General features: G+C 39.8%; 1 protein-coding gene across 9 annotated transcripts in view; it reads right to left on the bottom strand.

Moving 5' to 3' along the window:
- The window catches only part of CHLSN (cholesin), a 366,272-nt gene that overhangs the window by 343,957 nt on the left and 2,599 nt on the right, over positions 1–19,716 (bottom strand). For 8 of the 9 annotated variants that reach the window (XR_011964550.1, XR_011964551.1, XR_011964552.1 and 5 more), the window contains exon 2: positions 18,773–18,908. Coding sequence is in view for 3 of the 9 variants with exons in the window: in XM_072597760.1 (XP_072453861.1) it covers positions 18,773–18,907 (135 nt within the window). In the remaining 6 variants the exon portion in view is untranslated. Of the gene's footprint in view, positions 1–18,772; positions 18,909–19,716 lie in introns of those variants that run through there. The other variant, XM_072597765.1, reaches the window with a different exon arrangement.

Here is a 19,716-nt window from a genome sequence, read left to right as displayed (position 1 = left end):
ACAGAGGGCACGAGGTGAGCTGAATATGAAGGGATGATATCTAAAAAATAAAATTATGTGCTGAGAAGAATGTCCTGGGAGAAAGAGAAAGAGATAGATACAATGTAATAAATCATCTTCATATAAAAGAGACAAGAAAGAGCTGTGGGAAGAGGGGGAAGGTGAGAGGGAATAAATGAGATGGCTTCAGGAAGGAGTAACATACACACTCAACTGAGTATGGCATTTTATTTAACCCTACAGGAAAGCAGGGGGGAAGGGGATAAAAAAGGGGAATGATAGAAGGGAGGGCAGATTGGGTGAAGGGGTATTGGAAGCATACACTTCTATAGAGGAACAAGTCAAAGAATAGAATAAATGGAGGGTGGGACAGGATACAGGGAAATATTGTTAGTCTTTCACAACATGACTGTTTTGGAAGTGTTTTGTATGACTACACATGTATAACCTATATAAATAATTAAATGAACAAATAAATAAATGTTGCCTTCTCAATGAGGTTGGGTGGGAAAAGGGGAAGGTTGAGAATGTGGAACTCAAAGTTCTAAAAATCAATGTTAGAAATTATTTTTACATGCAACTAGGAAATAAGATATAGAAATCTACCTTGCTCTACAGGAAAACAGAAGGTAAGGGGATAAGGGGGTGGGAGGGTGATAGAAGGGAGGGCAGATTGGAGGACAGAGTAATCAGAGTACACATTGTCCTAGAGTGAGGGGAGGGAGATGAGGAGAAAATTTGAAATTCAAAATTCTGTTGAAGTGAATGCTGAAAACTGAAAACAAACAAATTTAATTAAAAAAAAAAAATAAACCAGTAAATCAAAGGAAAAGAAGAAGGACAAAGTCATTGTTAAACTTATGAAACCATGCCTTGTAGGAATGAGCCCCTTCAGTTCTGGAATCCCTGCCCTGGGGTCCTGCTGTCCAGACTGATCAACTCCAGCCCCAGCCATGCTTTACCAACTTCTCTGCCCAACAACAATCCTCCTAAATTCTTCCCCCCCTCCCCCACCTTCCACTTGCTCAACAACCTTCTTCCAGGTCTGAAACAATACATCATCAAACTAATACTGGATTGCCACTGGAATGGTATGTTAATCTGCCTCCCTATGACTCCACTCACCAGCCTAATAAGTTTCCAAACCAGATGCTTCTCGCTGGGTCACTATCCCCCAAGATGTGTTGACTTCCTCTATTAGGATATGAGTTTCTTGGATGTAGGGAATGTCTTTCCTTTCGTATTTGTATCTTCAGAGCTGAGCACACTTCTGTTAATATACTAATTCGTTAATATACTTAACTCGTTCATGATAAACATTTGGTGTTTCCAAAAACCAAAAGCTTAACAGAAGAGATTAAAAGGGACTAAAGGATACCATTTCCTTTACCTACAAATGTCTGGGTCATCTTGTCCTCTTAATTTAACACCATTAAGAGCACTGATTCTGAGTTCTCATAGCTGGTAGCTGGCTAATTTAAAAGGAGGAAAATCAGCAGATGACAAAATCAATGAAACGCAATGATTACTTTAAAAGGTCAACTTAGGAGCACCAAACATTTCAGCAGGTTATCACAGTCTTTAAAGGAACTTTATAAAAACTTATATCTTACATCTGAGAAGCAGGACAAAGCAGAAGAAAGGGAGCCAGGTTTCTCTTAAATAAGTGATTGGCTTTTGAATAAATCATTGGTTTTGTTCAAAATTGTTTTAAAGGAAATATGAAACATTGATATGGCATATCACGTCTTATTTATTTTATTTGGTCAGCTAAGCAGTGCAGTGGAGAGAGTGCCAGGCCGAGGGTCAGGAAGACTCATCTTCCTGAGTTCAAATATGACCTCAGCTACTTATTAGCTGTGTGACCCTGGGCAAGTCACTTAGCCCTGTTTGCCTCAGTTTCCTTATCTTGTAAAATGAGCTGGAGAAGGAAACGGCAAACCACTCCAGCATCTTTACCAGAAAACCACAAATGAGGTCATGATGAGTCTAACAGGACTGAAACAATCGAGTAACAACAACAATCACCTACCTTTCTAATGATGCTCCTTTGGAGCCTTGGATTCTGGGTGAAAAGCAATTTAAATTTATGATAAACTGCTGAAGTTTGCATTTACACAAAACACAAAGGGAAACAAACAGGGAGTTGAAAAGAGAGCCCTGCAGGCTACCACTGGCCCATACTGAAGAAATGCTCAGTTATTCTGCACAACTTAATCTAAAACCATTCAGACAAGCACGGATCCTGGTCTCCAACAGCTTGCAGCTGTCTAATGTAAAAGAGGAAACATGAAGAGGAAAGATCATTGAAATGCGATGTCAAATAACTGTATATAAAGTGATCCTGAAGGTTATTTTATGCTCAAAAGTGTGACACTAATGAATTATCCAGATGACTGAAACTTGCAACCATTTTATTTTTGTTTTATTTATTTTAAGCACTTATATTTTAAGCCTTTCTAAAAAATTACAAATTTTTTAAATAAAATGTATTAAATATTTCCTTGCCTTCTTAAACATAATTTGACTTTCTTTTCATGACTAAGGACCATGATTAAAAGCATCAATTACTGTTATAAAATAACATAGGTTTGCCTTCAGGGGATTAGAAGATTTCTAAAGTTGTTTGTACCTACACCAAAGAGCAACCTAGATTTGTGTCTACCTTTTGTGATTTAGGTTTAGATAGGACTATGGATATAGAGCTGAAAGAGATCTCAGAGACCACCCAACTCAACTCCCTCATTTTGTAGATAAGGAAAATGAGGCCTAAAGAGATTGATCAACTTGCCCAAAATCACACAGGCAGTAACTGTCAGAGGCAGAATTCAAACCCAGGTCATCTGACTCCAGAACTAGTACTATTTTTACTACGCTATGCTATCTCTTCCTTCATTATCACTCTGTCCCTCGTTCATTGTTTTTGCTCTCAATGTGTCTACACTATCTTACCTTCTTTCAAACCAACATAAACGGAATAATCCAATTTCTTAGAACTAAGTATAAAGTAATAGTGAATAGAAACTGAGTGAGGATTGACGGGGTTCCATTATGTGCTTGATTTTTGGTGCTGTATGGATTTTGTGACCTCTGCTTTGAGTATTTGGAAGCCTTTAAGTTTTCTGGTATTCAGCTGTTTCTTAGGACAGTAGATAGCTGAGGGTACCAGACAAGGAAACTCCAGATAAATGAGGTGCTACTGTATTTGTTTTAATTTCTATACAAAATACAAGAAAAGTCTTTAACTTCCTTTTTCCAAAGCAATAATTATTTTTCTCTGATATTCATAACAGATCTGGCAAGAACACTTTATACTCCTTAAAGGTTTTTAAATATAAACATTAATAAAGATAAATTGATAGAAAGCTCAGCATTTAAATAGCTATAAAGTGGAAAGCAAAGCAATAGAGAGGAAAAAAGCAGTAGTAAGAAAAATAATTCAAGTTTCCAGGGAGCTGCTATAAATACCGGAAAACAATCACCCTTAATGATTTAATTACAAAAAAATCCACTGTCAGTAGATACTTGAGATGTAACATACCATTTGCATGAAATGTTTTGGCTATGAACAAGCTCTTGAGACCATGAAGTTCAGGGACTTGTTTAAAATTATAAATTAAGAAGTATAGTCTTAGTATCCTGGTAATTCATCTCTGATTTTCAAGATTACTGGGGGGGAGGGGGGAGGCAACAAAGGGGGGAAATAAACAACCAAAAAACTCAACCAATATAGCACACTTCTAAGTTAAAAAGTTTCATCTTATTCCCACAGAAATAAAAATTCATGACTTCAAGAATTCAGGTAGATCACACCCCTTTCCCTACTTCCTATTACTTCCTAATCAATCAATGCTGAGGTCACTGACTACTTCAGGTTGAAGTCAATCCCTCCTTAGCTGAATTTCCAACTGAAGAAGAGATTTTGAGGGCCATTAGGCTCCCATCATGTGGCAAAGAACCTGGTGCTGAATCTATTCCAGCTGAGATTTAGGGGGACCATTGCTCATATAAAAGCTGACTGAAATATTCCAAGTTATATGGCAAGAGGAGATTATCCCCCAGGAGTTCAAGGATGCCTCGATTATCCATCTCTATAAAGGTAAAAGGAATAGGTTGTCCTGTGACAATCACAGGGGGGTCTCTCTCTTAGTCATTGCTGCAAAGATTCTAGCTAGAGTCCTCCTTAATAGGCTGATCCTTCACCTGGAAGATGGTCATATACCTGAGAGCCAGTGTGGCTTCAGAAAGGGCTGAGGAAAGGGCTGACATGTTGCCTAACAACTCCAGGAGAAATGCCAGGAGCAGAACAAAGGTCTGTACACATTTCTGGTTCTGACTAAGGCCTTGGACACTGTTAGTCGTGAGGACTTATGGAAAACTATGTCAAAATTTGGCTGCCTGGAGAAGTTCATCAGTACTATATGTCAATTTCACGATGGCATATTTGTCCAGGTTCTGGATAGCGGACAATGCTCTCATACCTTCCCAGTCACAGATGGAGTGAAACAGGGCTGTGTGCTTGCTCCCATGCTTTTTGGCATGATGTTTTCAGCCATGTTGTCAAATGCTTTCAAAGAATATGAACACAGCATCAAGGTCAACTACCTCATAGTGGTGGTAAGTTCTTCAATTTGAAAAGGCTACAAGCCAAGACCAGAGTGAAGGGAGTGTTGGTGCATGATTTTCTGTTTGCAGATGATTGTGCTCTCAGTGCAGCCTCTGAAGCTGAGATGCAACAAAGTATGGATCAATTCTCTGCAGCCTGTGCTAATTATGGCCTAATAATTAACACTATGAAAACATAAGTGCTCCATCAGCCAATCCACACCATTCATATGGGGAACCATCGGTTACAACAAATGGAGAAGTTTTGAATGCTGTGGATAATAAGTTCACTTACCTTAGTAGTGTACTTTCCAAGGATGTACACATTGACAATGAGGTTGATGCACGCATTGCCAGAGCTACCTCAGTGTTTGAGAGGCTCCAAAGGAAGTGTGGGAGAGAAGAGGTATTCAATTGACTACCAAAATGAAAGTCTACAGAGCTGTTGTGCTGACCTCTTTGTTGTATGCCTGAGAAACATGGACAGTCTACCTAGCACCATGCTAGGAAACCGAATTGCTTCCATTTGAACTGTCTTAGGAAGTTTCTGAAGATCACCTGGCAGGATAAGGTATCAGATACTGAGGTCCTTGCTTCAACTAAACTGCCAAGCATTCAAACTATGCCTCAGAGAGCGCAACTCCAAAGGGCTGGCCACATTGTTCGAATGCAAAATGTATGCCTGCCAAAAAGACTATTTTATGGAGAACTCACATGAGACAGGTAATCATATGGTGGTCAGAAGAAGTGATAAAAGGACACTCTCAAGGTCTCCCTCAAGAACTCTGGATTTGATTGTGCAACATAGGAGACACTGGCACAGGACAGCTCAGCATGGCATGCCCATGTCAGAAAGGGTTCTCTGTGAGTAAAGCAGAATTGAGACAGCACAAAGGAATCGTAAGATGTGCAAATCTGGAGTAATCACCCCAAATATTCACATGGACTATCTGTGCCCAACCTGTGATAGAGCATTCCAAGCTCATATTGGTCTGATAAGTCACAGCTGGACACACTGAAACTTCATTTTATCACAGGGATGTCATTTTGGTCTCTTCAAGAACAAAGGACAATAAGCAACCAATTAGTAACTTTTGAAAACACATGGTTGGGAGATAGACGTGGACTTGTGATTTCACTGATGAGAAAACTCTTAGATAAGCAAACTTCTTCTACCAATACAGGGGTGCACCTTCTCTGCAAAGGAGTTTTCTAGAACACTGAGAGATTAAATGACTTGCCCAGGGTCACACAAGCAATTTGTGTCAAAGGCAGCGCTGAAACCCAGGTCTTCCTGGTTTGGAAACCTGATCTCTATCCATGACACCACATTTTGTATGTTTGTGTGTGTGTGTGTGTGTGTGTGTGTGTGTATTTGCATATATGTATGTATATATGTGTATATATGTATGTATATTTGTGAAGTAGATAAAAAAAACCATAGCCTAAGTATAATACTTACCAATAACACATTATCTGCTATTTTTTGGAAAGCCAAAGTAGTAGAAAAAAAAATCATTTGTTACTAAGCACTCCAGACTATCACATGGGACAAGTCTGGTCAACAAATTTAAGTTTTTCTTACTATCAACAGTTTCAGTTTGCAAAGCAGATGCCAAAAAAGAGCTGGGCATATTCCTTATATGGTGCTCAATAAAACTAACATTACAGACATAGCTAAGCCACCCACTGGCTCAAACAATTCTCAGGCCTGTTATGTTAAGTGGTGTTCCAGGCAAATGTCTTTTAAGGTCTCTGATCTCTACTCTTGTGTTCAGTGTAGTAACCACTGTAAGCAACAGAGTTCTAAGAGCAACAAAGAGCCTTCTCCTCTCCCTCTTACCTCACTGCTAATATGTACCTGTAGAAAAGTTGCTACCTAGTGCCACAATTCCCTGAGTCTTCTTCCAATCTCCTACTTAACAGGCTTTAAAAATATTAGTCATATTTCAACATGGGATTCCTATTCACCTGACTTGGTGTGTCAGTCAAAAACAAGGACACCAAGGTCTACTTAAGCTTGAAAAAGGAAAGAGGAAGAAAAAGGAAAAGGAAATAAATTACAAGCCCAGTCCCTAAAAAGAGATATAGGATTGAGATGATCTCTTTAGGTCTAGGGGTTCATCTCCCTGACTATTACTTTCAGAATAGGTGAGAAGAAGGGAGGAAGAAGTCTTGGATACAAAAAGAAATGAAAAAGGAAAGATGGCAGAGTGAGAAGTAACCTAGCCTTACTACCCCAAATGAATGAGAAAACCAGCCCCTAATTCTGCAGATACAACAATGTCAAGGAAAGGAAAACAAACATTAAAAGGCACCACAAGAGAAATCTTACAGAAAAAACAAACGAAGACAAGCTCAATACCCTGTAGCCTCTACACGCCTGCCCCAATCCTGTAGTCAATTATGTTCAGCAGCTATCAATCTGGCCACAAGGTAGGCCCAACAAAACTCTGTTGTCACAGTCTACAACGTATGGTACTTCTGTAGTTCAATACCTCTGTTCATAACCTATAATAAGGATATATCTATTATTTAGGACTTTTAAAATTAAAAAAACTTTCCTGGTGAGTGAACTGACATTGCTTGCCAGAAATATATCAAGGGAAAAGTGTTAACTACTCCAAATAAAGGTTCTGTTGCACTTTCCAAAGACTATTATTCCTCTCTGCATTGGTCAAACTAGTAAAAGACAAGAAACCGCATGGGAATATTCTGCTTTCCCAAATACCTATGCAATCTGTAATAGACAACAGATTTCTGTATACTAAGTAAAGATAAGATTTATATTACTACTGTCTGCCCTAGAATCTCTGGAAACTAGAAAATTTAAGCATCCTTGATGTGAGTCGGAGATGAGATCTTCTTGCATAGAAAGAGAAAATATTTGAGCCATCCAAAGGAGTTGAAACCCAGAGATAACACCAGGAATCTATACCCTGTTCTCCACCACTGCTAGCCCTTGGCATTGCTGACATACAGCACTAATACAGGCATTGATCATTTCCCTGAGCCATCAACATCTGAGCCCTGTAGTCTCTGAGTTGCACCAATAGCTGACAGCATGGTCTTCTTCGGCAATGAAGGACGAACACACACCTAAAGTGGTTACAAGAAATTGCTTTCAAGAGACCTCACTATGATCTCTAAGTTCAATGCCCAAGGACTATTTCTTTCCTCTTTGAATGTAGTGGTTAGTTTATCACAAAATCGTTCATAAACTCCCATGTTTAATGGCACTTGCTCTCCAAATGAAAATCTGATTCATTTGGAAAAACTTTTCACGTTCTAGGATAATCAATTACTCTTGCTAAAAAAAAAACAAAACTATAAAAAAAAATCTGAATATGGCATTCTGAAAAGCAAAGAAAATCAGATGAGGCTCAAAATGAAACCCTACAAAACGGATCTTAAGCGTCAAAGAAAATAATTGAATATTTAGTGAAAAGGAAAAATCTGAAGCATTCCTTCAAAAGAACACAGAGGTGAAGTGGATATTCAGTATGAAAACTGACCAAACATTAGAAAGTTAAAATTAAATGCTTTTTCAGGTAGAAATTAAAGACTAGTAAATGAAATGTTTGTTTTCATGTAGCTAAAACTCAGAAATAATACTATGCATGATGACTGGGAATGTCAATTTCTTTTTGATTCTTTTTTTAAAAAACTCATATTGAAAGACATGTAAGAAGGCAAAGACAATAATATCACTAGGTTAAAGAATCTAAGATGCAAAAGCTATAAGAAGAAAGAAGTGAACTAACACTTCACTGACAAAAAAAACATCATTCCCTTACTAAGTCAAGATTATTGTGGGGAGGGGGAAATGCTATGAAAGACTTCCCCTTAGGCAGAGGGAAGAGAAAACAGAGTGAATGGGAATCAGCACAAGGCTGGTCAGCACCCAGGAGGACACGTGAATCAGAAGACTTCAATTTCTCCTCTTGCCTTTAGGACAGAGGCAGAAGAATAATGAAATATGGGGGACGTAGGGAGGACCCCAGAACACAGAGAGAGGGTCAAGAGATCATAAATCGAGCTTGAAGAGACCTCAGAAAGGCATCCATATATAATACAACCAGCTCATTTTACAGATTAAGAAACTGAGGTCCAGAGTGGTTAAGTGCTTTGCTCAAGGTCACACAGGTAGTAACACAGTTGTGATCTGAATCAGGTTGTCTACCTCCAATCAGTGCTCTGTGCCAAAGTGGGAGTTGGATCCTATAAATGGACAGGGAATGTTCTGACATTATCTACCCAAATGACCCAGAGTAGGGGAGGGGAAGCTTGCTAGAGACAGGGCCAGCTTCAGAATCTGCTGGAAGAAGAACTTAAGGAATAGTTTGCTGAGTTTAGGTACATTCATCTTGGTACTATCTCGCAGTGGAAAAAAAAAAGTAAATAGGGCCTCAAGATGGCAGGGATATAGTTTGAAGAGGGCTAAACATGGGATCATAGGTTCAAAGGGAGGCTATAGCATGAAATAAAAAAGGTAAAAAGGATCAGTCCTCTCCCTACACTCCAGTTATAAAAGCAACTCCAATTGGTACCTATGGCTTCCCTCAAAAATTAACATTCCTAGAAAGAAAAAAAGGAGTAAAAAAGTGTGTGCAATGAAAACATTTCTTGGAAAAAAATATTTCTTACTGAATCAATCTTACTGAAATGAAAAGAATGAACAGAGAAGGGGAGGAAAAAGTCAAGATTAGGTACTGCAGTTTTATCTGAACTGAGAAAGGGAAAAGATAAAAAAGAAAATTAACTTAAGGAACTTGTGAAATAGAAACACTAGGAAGGAGAAGGGGGAAGGAAACTCATTGAAGCACAGGGGGTAGGAAGAACAGATTCCACCTCCATTCCCACATAAAGCAGAGACCCAATTCCACCACACTCCCCAACAGGGACCTTGTCCACCCCACTCTGGGAGAGACTGAAGTCCTTCCCTACATTCAGCAGGGTCCAACCACCATCTCCATCCAAGCAGGGAAGACATGGCATAAGATGAGATTCCGAGGAAACTCCAAATCTGACTGTGGAGGAAGAGGCAGAGAGAAAAGACAGACACTAGGCATGGAGGGAAGCAAGCCCTGGGAAAGGACTAGAGGGAGGATGTTTAAGTTACCAGAACAGGCCTCCAGTCATCTTCCTGCAGTGGGCAAGTGGCTATCTCTGAACTGGCTGAACCTGATCAGCTGAGGCCAGGGAAGTTATGGGGGATGAGGGTGTGTCCAAAAGTGGAGGAGAGCGCCACCGGGACCCCCATATTAAGAAAGACTGGCAAGCCAGTTTTGAAACGTTGTTCCCAAAATAAATACATCAATAACAAGCTGGGTGTGGGAGGGAAGAGATCTTCAAGAGAATAGTGGAAGCAAATCTTGAACTTGAAGTTGAAGACCTTCCACTGGGAGGGCTTTGGGGATTAACTCTAAGGAGGCAGGGAAATGGAGGAGGTGGCTGGCTCCGGTCTGAGCTGCACCTCCACAAGTCCAAGGTTCCCATACATTTGATCTCCTCACAGTCTAACTGAAAGAATAAAGGAAAAAAAGTTGGAAATTTTAAAAAATTGAATAAAGAGAAACTTGAAAACCAAAAGACAATGGAACTTTTTATTTTTATTTGTTCTTGGTTTTATTTCCTCCTTGGCACAGTTCTGGAAATGCTTATTAAAGAGAACAAAATGAAAACAAGAACAAAGTTAATGGTATAAAAATTATCCTTATTTCCAGATGATATGATAGCATTTTTAGAAAACTCTAGAAAATCAGCAAAGAAATCAATTAAAACAATAACTCAGATAAAGTGTAGATTACAAAATACACAAAAATCACCAGCATTACAATATTGTATTAATAAAAACCAGGAAGAGAAAATAAGAGAAATTCTACTTAAATAACTACAAAGTTCATAAAATATCATCAATTTAACTTACAAAAACATATGAAAGATTCATATAAATAAAACCGTAAAACACTTTACAAAATAAGGAAATAAATAATAAAGAAAATAAATTTATTATTTAAAAGTAAAAATAAAGAATAAAAAATAAAGAAAAATAAAGAATAACAGAGATATTTACTGTTTGTGATTGGGTCAGGTCAATACAAAAATAACCACACTATATTAATTTAATCAATCAACAAAAAGCATTTAGTAAGCGCTTATTATGTGCCTGATATTGTGCTAAGTGCAAAAAGTTATCAATTTAATGCAATGCCATCATATTGCCAGAAGACATTTTATAAAACTAGCCAAGACAATAACAAAATCATTTGGAGGAACAAAGGATCTATAATCTCAAAGGAAATAATGAAAACATACAAAGAAAAGGGAGATAATATTCAGATCTCAAATTATGTTAGAAAGTAGTTGTCACCAAAATAATGTGGCAATAATTAAACAGTGGAATAGACAAGACAGGCAAGAAACAGAAACTTTCTAAAATTTGACCAGTATTTATTCAACCTTTAAAAAATAAATTAGTAGGTGACTTTCTTTTAAGAAGAGCTATCAGGAAGCCTCTATCTCCACATATTCTTGGTAAAATAATGAATAAAATTGGATGGGGGGATCTTATTTTGATTAATCTCTATCTCCACATATTCTTGGTAAAATAATGAATAAAATTGGATGGGGGGATCTTATTTTGATTAATCTCTAACTGAAATTTAGCATTTTCTTTAATTATTTTATTTTTTAAAAATTATTTGTTTTCAGTTTTCAACAATCACTTCTGTAAGTTTTAAATTTTCTCCCTCTCCTTTCCCCCTCCCTCCCCAAGACAGCATGCAATCTTGTATCCTTCAATTATTTTAAAATGTTTTTTTAAAAAATTACGTTCCATAGGGTTAATCAGACTGCCAAAAAGACCCATGACACAAAAAGGTTAAGAACATCTGGACCAGAGGAGAGACAAGAAATATAGTCTAGTGTACAAGGAAATGTTAAAAGGTCCAGTATAACTGGACTGCAGAGAGGGTATACAGCAGTAATATGTAAAAAGATCAGCAGGGCCAGGTTTTAAGGGGCTTTAAAAGCCAAACAGAGGTAATAAGGACTCCCTGCTGTTCCGAGTAGCGAAGTGACATAATCAAACCTGCACATAAGGAAAATCACTTTGGCCGCTGCACAGAGAATGGATTGGAATAGGAAAGTCTTGAAGTAATGAGGCTAAGAAGTAGGCTATTATATTAGTCCAGATCACAGATGATGAAGACCTGACCTAGGTGTGAAGGGAGACTGTGAGATATTGTGGTGGTAGAATTATCTGGCAACTTCATGGATATTTAGGGTGAGAGTGAGGAAAAGAAGATGACAAAGTTTAGAACCTAAGTGAACAGAAATAGGGAACTTTAGAAGAAGATGGGGTTTAGGTTGAATAATGAGTGTTGTTTTAGACCAGTTAAGTTTAAGATGCCCACTGACCATTTAGTTGGAAATTTCCAAATGGCAGGTCATAGTGCAGGACCAGAGCTCAGGAAGGACATAAGGGCTGGAGATAGATATTTGGGAATCAGCTGCACAGATATATGGTAACTAAACTGGACCTGATGAGGTCACTGAGAATAGGCAGAAAGAAGGAAGGAGCCTTGTAGAATACCAGTTATTAGGGGGCATAATATGGAAGAGGAGCCAGCAAAGGAGACAGAGAAGGAGTGGTCGGAGTGGTCAGAGTGGTAGACAGCTAACCCAGAGATGACAGTGTCACAAATCCCTGCAGAGATCACCTAAAAGGGGAGGGTGGGCCACAGTATTAAATGCTTCAGAAAAGTCAAGAAAAATGAAGATGGGGGAAATATCATCAGATTTGACAAATAAAAGTCCTAAGTTTGGACACAATTTCACTTGAATGATAAGGCTTTAGAAGCTGGACTTCAAGGAACTGAGATGATTCAGGGGAAAGAAGGTGGAAGTAACAACTGCAGTCTGTCCTTAGATGAAGTCAGTATGTCAGGTGGTTTTGCTTATTATTTTTTTTGTTAAGAGACTGTATTCAGTATTGGGGGGAAGGGCAGGAAGAGATGAGGGGGTTCCAGAAATGACGTAAGAATAACAATAGCTATTATTTACACAGCGCTTTAAAGTCTGGAAAGAACTTTGCATAGGATGTCTCACTTGGTCCTCACAACAACCCTGTGCATCATTTGCTATTATTATCCCCACTTTACAAGTAAGGAAACTGAGGCTGAGATAGGTTAAGTGAACTGCTCAGGTCACACAGCTAGTTAAAGGCTAAATTAAGATTTGCACTCAAAGCCTCTGCCAAAGACAAAAGATTATTCTTAAAACCTTTTAAAAATAAGATACCTTTGAGTTTAAGGAAATCACAAGGATCTTCTAGCCTTAGTTGTGCCAGTCTGCTAAAAAATACAACCTTTTATTACTCCAAACATTGAAAATATATTGATTTCAACTCATGAAAGAGGGCAGGTTGAATGTCTTAAGGGAATAAAGTTTCCAAAATTCCTAATGTTTGCCCCCAAAAGACCCCAAGCCTGTCAGAATACAGAGTGAAAAACTGGTCTTACATTCTAATGAAGACTTTGTGAAACAACTGGTCCAGAAGTTTGAAGGTATAGTTCAGACATGCCTGGCTATCTGAAAATCACTATTTGGAAATCTCTTATCTTGTAGAAGTCATGAAAGTACTGTCTCCTGCCGTCATTCCTTCCTTCCATCCCACCACCACCACCACCAATCACCAGCCCCTGTGCTGTTAGCCTGCAGTTAATAAAGTGATAACTGAACAGAGAGCTGATAAGTGAACTGGGGGAGGTGAGAAGGGGAGACTGAAGAGGTTTCATAAGGAGAAACCTGTAAGGAATGAGGAATCATATAGAAAGCTGCACACAACAAAAAGAAGCAAAGAGTCTCCGAATAAAAAAAAAAAAATTACAAAACCACAGGCCAAAGGGAAATGAAGGTGACATTCCCAAAGTGTGAAGTCTGACTCTATCAAAGTACCCAGAGAGAGGGGAAGAAAATTCTATCACCTGATAGACTTGAACTTGAACCAAATCTGAGCTATCTATTCTGTGGGAAGTAATTCTGTACGAGTGCCCAGGGAATGATGAGTCTTCTTCATGATTAAATTTCTGGGAAGGCAGTCCAATGACCAATGGGAAGGGACAGTCTCTTCTCTGTCATCCACTCTGGGTTTAGAAGGTTCTTCAAGAAGATATTGGGGGATCACTGAGTAACAGAACTGAGCTCACAGAGCTGAGTTCATTGCAGTAATTTTCCACATCATTCCTATCTGGTGGACAGGGAATACTGTTTTCCAGGCCTCTTAAATCTGATCCCTTTCATAAATACTTGAGTTTGTTTTATGACTTTTTTTCTCAAACATCAACAATTTTAATGGAGAAATCTGCTTTTTTTTTAACAACTTTCCCAGAGAACCAGAAATGATAATGAGAACTGATCTCCCTCCTAAATAAAGCCTAATTCCATTTCCTAAGGCAGAATCTTCACCTCCATTTTGCTTAAGAATGGTTTTCAGTCCTTAAAAAAAAAGTTAACTAAAATCAAAAAACTTCAAGACCACAGACCCTCGTCCCAGGTCGTATCACCTCACCCAAAACAAAATTAACAAGAAAATTTATCCAAGAACTGGCATATTGGCCCTCAGGGAAATAGCACCTTAAAGGAAACAGAAGGGAATATCAGTTCTGATTGAAAGTAGTTGCTGACACCTTCTGGTCAGTTGACATCTCCACAAGCTGCAGAAAACAAACTTTCTTCTTCCTTCTTCATGATATTGAGATTAGTCCAAATGTACTCCCTCATGGTCTCCATGTAAATATACTAAATCAAACCATATCCTCGCTACACTCATGTTCCTAGTTCTATTTCCCCAAATCATATTTAAAAGTTATGTCTCCCTTGATATAGGATAGCAGCTATAATCATATTCTTGGACAGGCAGGCTGATACCAAGTGTTGCTACAATTATTAACATCCCTTTTCCACCCCCTTAAAAAAAATGACTACCAGTAAGTAGATTTAAGAGTGATGGCAATAAGGGTGGGCAGAATTAACCACAAAATAAACATGGGTTAAAAATATGATGCTTTTCACTAAATAAGATTTGGCAGGACATCTAAAATGTCAAGCCTGCCAGCAAGGGTAGGGGAAGAAGGCTAATGACAAAAGGACAGACCTTTCCTCCTAAAGCAAAGGCAAAAATTTCATGGAGGAATAAGTGAGGTAGCAAAGGGTCATAGAATCACAGCTTTAGAGCTATAAGGAAACTGGGAGATTGATCACTTAATCTAACTTGTGCATTTTATAGGTTCAATGACTAAAGTGGTATTACAGGGCAGAACCATTCAAACTTGGGTTCTCTGACACCCATAAAGAAAATTGTTTCAAAGAAACCAGATCACACTCCAACCTGAAAGTATAACTAGCTTCAGCAAATGGTAACTGGGAATAGCATGAAATGCTATTAGAGAGGTGATGAACTCAGAGGGGATGGACTCAAAGTACGAACTGAGACTTTTTTTTCTTTTTGCCCCAGCCAATGTGTGAATTTGTTTTGCTTGACTATGCATATTCCTAAGAGGGATTTAATTTATCTTACTTTTAATTTGGGGGGTGGGAGAAGGAGGGAAATGGGAAAGAAATAGAGGATCCAAAAGGAAAAAATAAGGTGTTAAGTACACAGTATTTAAAAGGGAAGCCTTTTGTGTTTTTTAATTCTCAGACACAAATGCAGTATAATTAAAAAATGTGTAAAAAAAAAATAAATGAAAAGGGGTGGGGAGAGGAAACAGAGAAGAAAATCATCCTAGAAGAAATCCTGTGCAAAAATAGAAACATTTAATTCCTGGGCTTCAGGTGGCTCCAGAGTGAACAGTTTCAACCTACTACCAAGAGGAAAACCAACTAGCTTATAGTCTCAAAGAACAAAGAACTAGAAGGGAAATGGCAAGAGGACCCAAACCAGATTAAAATGTAATTGGAAAATGCTCACCAAAATAAGTAAAAATACAATAGAATATAGATGATGATAATTTCTGGTTTTATATGTCCATCTCTGTGCCCCTACCCCATCTCCAGGGATTCACTTCTATTCTAGTTTGTCACCATGGATCCAGTCCAATCTCATTTTCCACATGAATGAGATCCTGAGAGGGGAGGGACTTTGTCTAGTACTTAATAAGTACTAGATTCTCAGCTTTCCCACTCCTACTCCAATGTTCTTTCTGGTGCATCACATTGACTCTCTAATTTGGTCATCATTCAAACTCAGGGATTTACATATGCTGCGAATAATTTACTTTTACAAAGTCAAATTTTCTTTCCAGCTCTGGTCTTTTCATCAAGAAAATTTGAAAATCCTCTATTTCATTGAAAGACCATTTTTTCTTCTTAAGTATTATACTCAGTTTTGCTGGGTAGGTGATTCTTGGTTTTAGTCCTAGTTCTTTTGACTTCTGGAATATCCTATTCCATGCCCTTCGATCCCTTAATGTAGAGGGTGCTAGATCTTGTGTTATCCTGATTGTATTTCCACAATACTTGAATTGTTTCTTTCTAGCTGCTTGCAATATTTTCTCTTTCACCTGGGAATTCTGGAATTTGGCCACAATATTCCTAGGAGTTTCTCTTTTTGGATCTCTTTCATGCGGTGTTCTGAGGATTCCTTGAATATTTATTTTGCCCTCTGGTTCTAGAATCTCAGGGCAGTTTCCTTGATAATTTCATGGAAGATGATGTCTAGGCTCTTCTTTTGATCATGGTTTTCAGGTAGTCCCAGAATTTTTACATTGTCTCTCCTGATTCTATTTTCCAGGTCAGTTGTTTTTCCAAAAAGATATTTCACATTATCTTCCATTTTTCGAATCTTCACGCTATGTTCTGTGATATCTGTCTTTCTCATAAAGTCCTTAGCATCCATCTGTGCCATTCCAGTTTTGAAAGATCTATTTTCTTCAGTGAGCTTTTGAATCTCCTTTTCCATTTGGCTAATTCTGCTTTTGAAAGCATTCTTCTCCTCATTGGCCTTTTGAACCTCTTTTGCCAATTGAGTTAGGCTAGTTTTCAAGGTGTTAATTTCTTCAACATTTTTTTGGTTCTCCTTTAACAGGGAGCTGATCTGCTTTTCATGCTTCTCTTTCATCCCTCTCATTTCTCTTCCCAGTTTTTCCTCCACCTCTCTAACTTGATTTTCAAAATTCCTTTTGAGCTCTTCCATGGCCTGAGCCCATTGGGTGGGCTGGGACACAGAATCCTTGATTTCTGTGTCTTTGCCTGATGGTAAGCATTGTTCTTCCTCGTCAGAAAGGAAGGGAGGAAGTGTCTTTTCTCGAGAAAGTACCCTTCAATAGTTTTATTTCTTTTCCCTTTTCTTGGCATTCTCCCCAGCCAGTGGCTTGACCTCTGAATATTCTCCTCACACCCACCTCGCCTCCTGGTCCTCCCAGCCAGCGTTTGGGGACTGAGATTCAAATGCTGCTTCCCGCCTTAGGGCTTTTGGCGGGGGCAGGGCTGCTATTCAGTGTGAGAATTAAGTTCAGATGGTCAGGTCGGGGCAGGACTGCCTCTCAGGCTCAGTTCCCTCAGGGGGTTTATGCACAGACCTTCCACAATGGATCCAGGCTCCCGCCCGCTTGGGGAGCCCCTGTCTGCAGCCTCCTCTCAGCTTCTATCTCCCGGGGGGGCCCGAGCCATGGGGGCACCCCACTCCCCTCTCGACCCGCCAAAGATACTCTCTCACCGACCGTCCTCACCTGTGGGTGGAGGGGCTTGTGCCGCCACGGAGATTCCGTCTCTGAAGCCTGCTCGGATCTGTACCTCTCGGAGCCGAGGCCGCCGCAGGTCTGGGCTGGGCTCCACGTCTGCAGCGCGACAGACCTTTTGCGAGAGGTTTGCAGTTCCCTCTGTGGGTGGAGGGACCCGCGTGGCCACAGGAGATCCCGTCCCCGTAGCCCACTCGGATCTTTTCCTCACGGTGTCGCGGCCGCTGCAGGGCTGCACTCAGCTCCCAGTCCTGGTGCCCAGTCCACGGCGCGAAGGACCCTCCGCAAGAGGTTTGCAGGTCTCTCTGGAACAGAAATCTCCCTCGCTCCAATATTCCGTGGCCTCTGGGTGCAGAATTCACCGTGAGTTGGTCCCCTCTAGCCGTTCTGTGGGTTGTGGGTTCAGAGCTATGTGTATGTGCGTCTTTCTACTCCGCCATCTTGGCTCCGCCCCCCGAATAATTTACTTTTCCATTCCTGGGCAGCTAGGTGGTGCAGTGGATAGAACACCAGTGCAGGAGTCAGGAGGACCTGAGTTCAAATCTCACCTCAGACACTTAACACTCACTATCTGTGTGACCTTGGGCAAGTCACTTAACCCCAACTGCCTCATCCTGGGTCATCTCCAGTCATCCTGATGAATACGTAGTCACTGGATTCGGATGGCTCTGGAGGAGAAGTGAGGCTGGTGACCTGCACAGCCCTTCCTCACTCAAAACAAAGTCAAGTACAAGTCATGTCATTATTTCTCTGATGGCATGGTCTTCTTCAACAACAAAGGATGAAGACACACACTTTTCCATTCCAAGTAGTTGATAAAACAGTTGTTGTGGCTGATATTGGGAAAGGTAGGTACTAAAGAAATCGTATGATTTCTAAAGTCCCTTTCAGCCCTAAATCCAATTAATACTGTGATCCTAAGAGCACCAATTTTGGAGGGAAAAAAATCAACCCTCTCTACTCCCTTGGTGGCAGTAACTACAGATCATCCCTCAGGGAAGTGCTGAGGAGCCTCTAAGGAGGCAGCCTTGAACCCATCTTGTCACCACAATCCCCACTGTGCTATTACCCCAGCTATGCATGTAAACATTAGCTACAGGAATCCTTTTGAGATCACAAAACTCACTGTCTCCTCTCTGCTCTGGTTATGGTCATGGAGGTGTGACAGCAGCAGGATAGGCAGTAAGCCTTCACAGGTTGAAGAAGTATATATCATTGCAGTGAGTTATAAGCGTTCATTAAAATTATGACGTTTCTTTCCTTTGACTCTCACCAAATTTAATTTTTTGCCAGTCCCTGAGTATATACAAAAAGCTTCAAGAGCCTGGAGAATAAAACCAAGCAGATCTGGTACAGAACCAGGAAGAACAAGCAGCAACACCAAACAAGCTGCACGCACAGCATGCAGTGCCCAGCCCTTGTACCTTGGCATGGAGTTTCTTCTTCTTCTTCTTCAGGGGCTTCTCCTGGGCAAGGGGCTCCTCTCCTGTCACCAGCTTCTTTAATTTCCTTTTCTTTTTCTCTGACACTTCAGACCTTTTCTTCTTTTGCTCTGGCATCCTGCAACAGAAAAAAATGCATAACTATGCATTTAAAAAAACAAGTTCTCAGACAATGTATTTTGGAGAAGTGAAAAAAACAATCATTATGGCTTCTCTGGCTCCCTCCAAAACTAAGCCCAAATCCCACTCTGTGGAACCTTTTAAGTGTTCCTTCCACTACTAATGCCTTCCCTCTGAGATTACCTTCCATTCACACTGTCCATATATCATTTATACATATTTGTAGGTACCTTCTATCCCCCACTGGAATGTGAGCTCCTTGAGGACAGGGACTATATTTTTACCTTTCTTTGTAGCCCTTCCACTTAGCATAATTCCCAGCATATACCAGGGACTTAATAAAGACTTACTAACTGAAGCTATTGCAATGATCAGGTGAGAGGAGGAAAGAGTGGTGGCTGGGTTAAGCGGAGAGAGGGGATCAGCTGGATGTGCTGGAGTTGGAACAGACAACTTGCCAAGGACTCAAATCTGTGTCTTAAAGGAGAGTGAGAAATCAAAGGTAGCTATATGCAGGGAATGGGAAGGGGGTAAAGGGTGGTGCTGGAAGGACAGGATCCTCAATAGCAGAAAAGAAGTTTGGAAGAATGGTGGGTGTGGAGGGAAAATGAGCAGTTATTCTGGATAGAGTAAGTTTCAGATCCCAAGGTCTGTAAGTGATGTAGGCCTACAGTTCAGGAGGTAGATAGACAGATAGATAGATATACATATAAATATACATACATATACACTTTGCAGTCATTTACATACAGTCATCTACATCCTCTCCAATCACATAGTGACCATCCTAATTCAAGTCTGCACCA

The sequence above is a fragment of the Notamacropus eugenii genome, chromosome 3 (genome assembly GCF_028372415.1).
Source record: "Notamacropus eugenii isolate mMacEug1 chromosome 3, mMacEug1.pri_v2, whole genome shotgun sequence".
In the NCBI taxonomy this organism is placed as follows: Eukaryota; Metazoa; Chordata; class Mammalia; order Diprotodontia; family Macropodidae; genus Notamacropus; species Notamacropus eugenii.
This window is presented reverse-complemented; position numbering and strand designations above follow the sequence as displayed.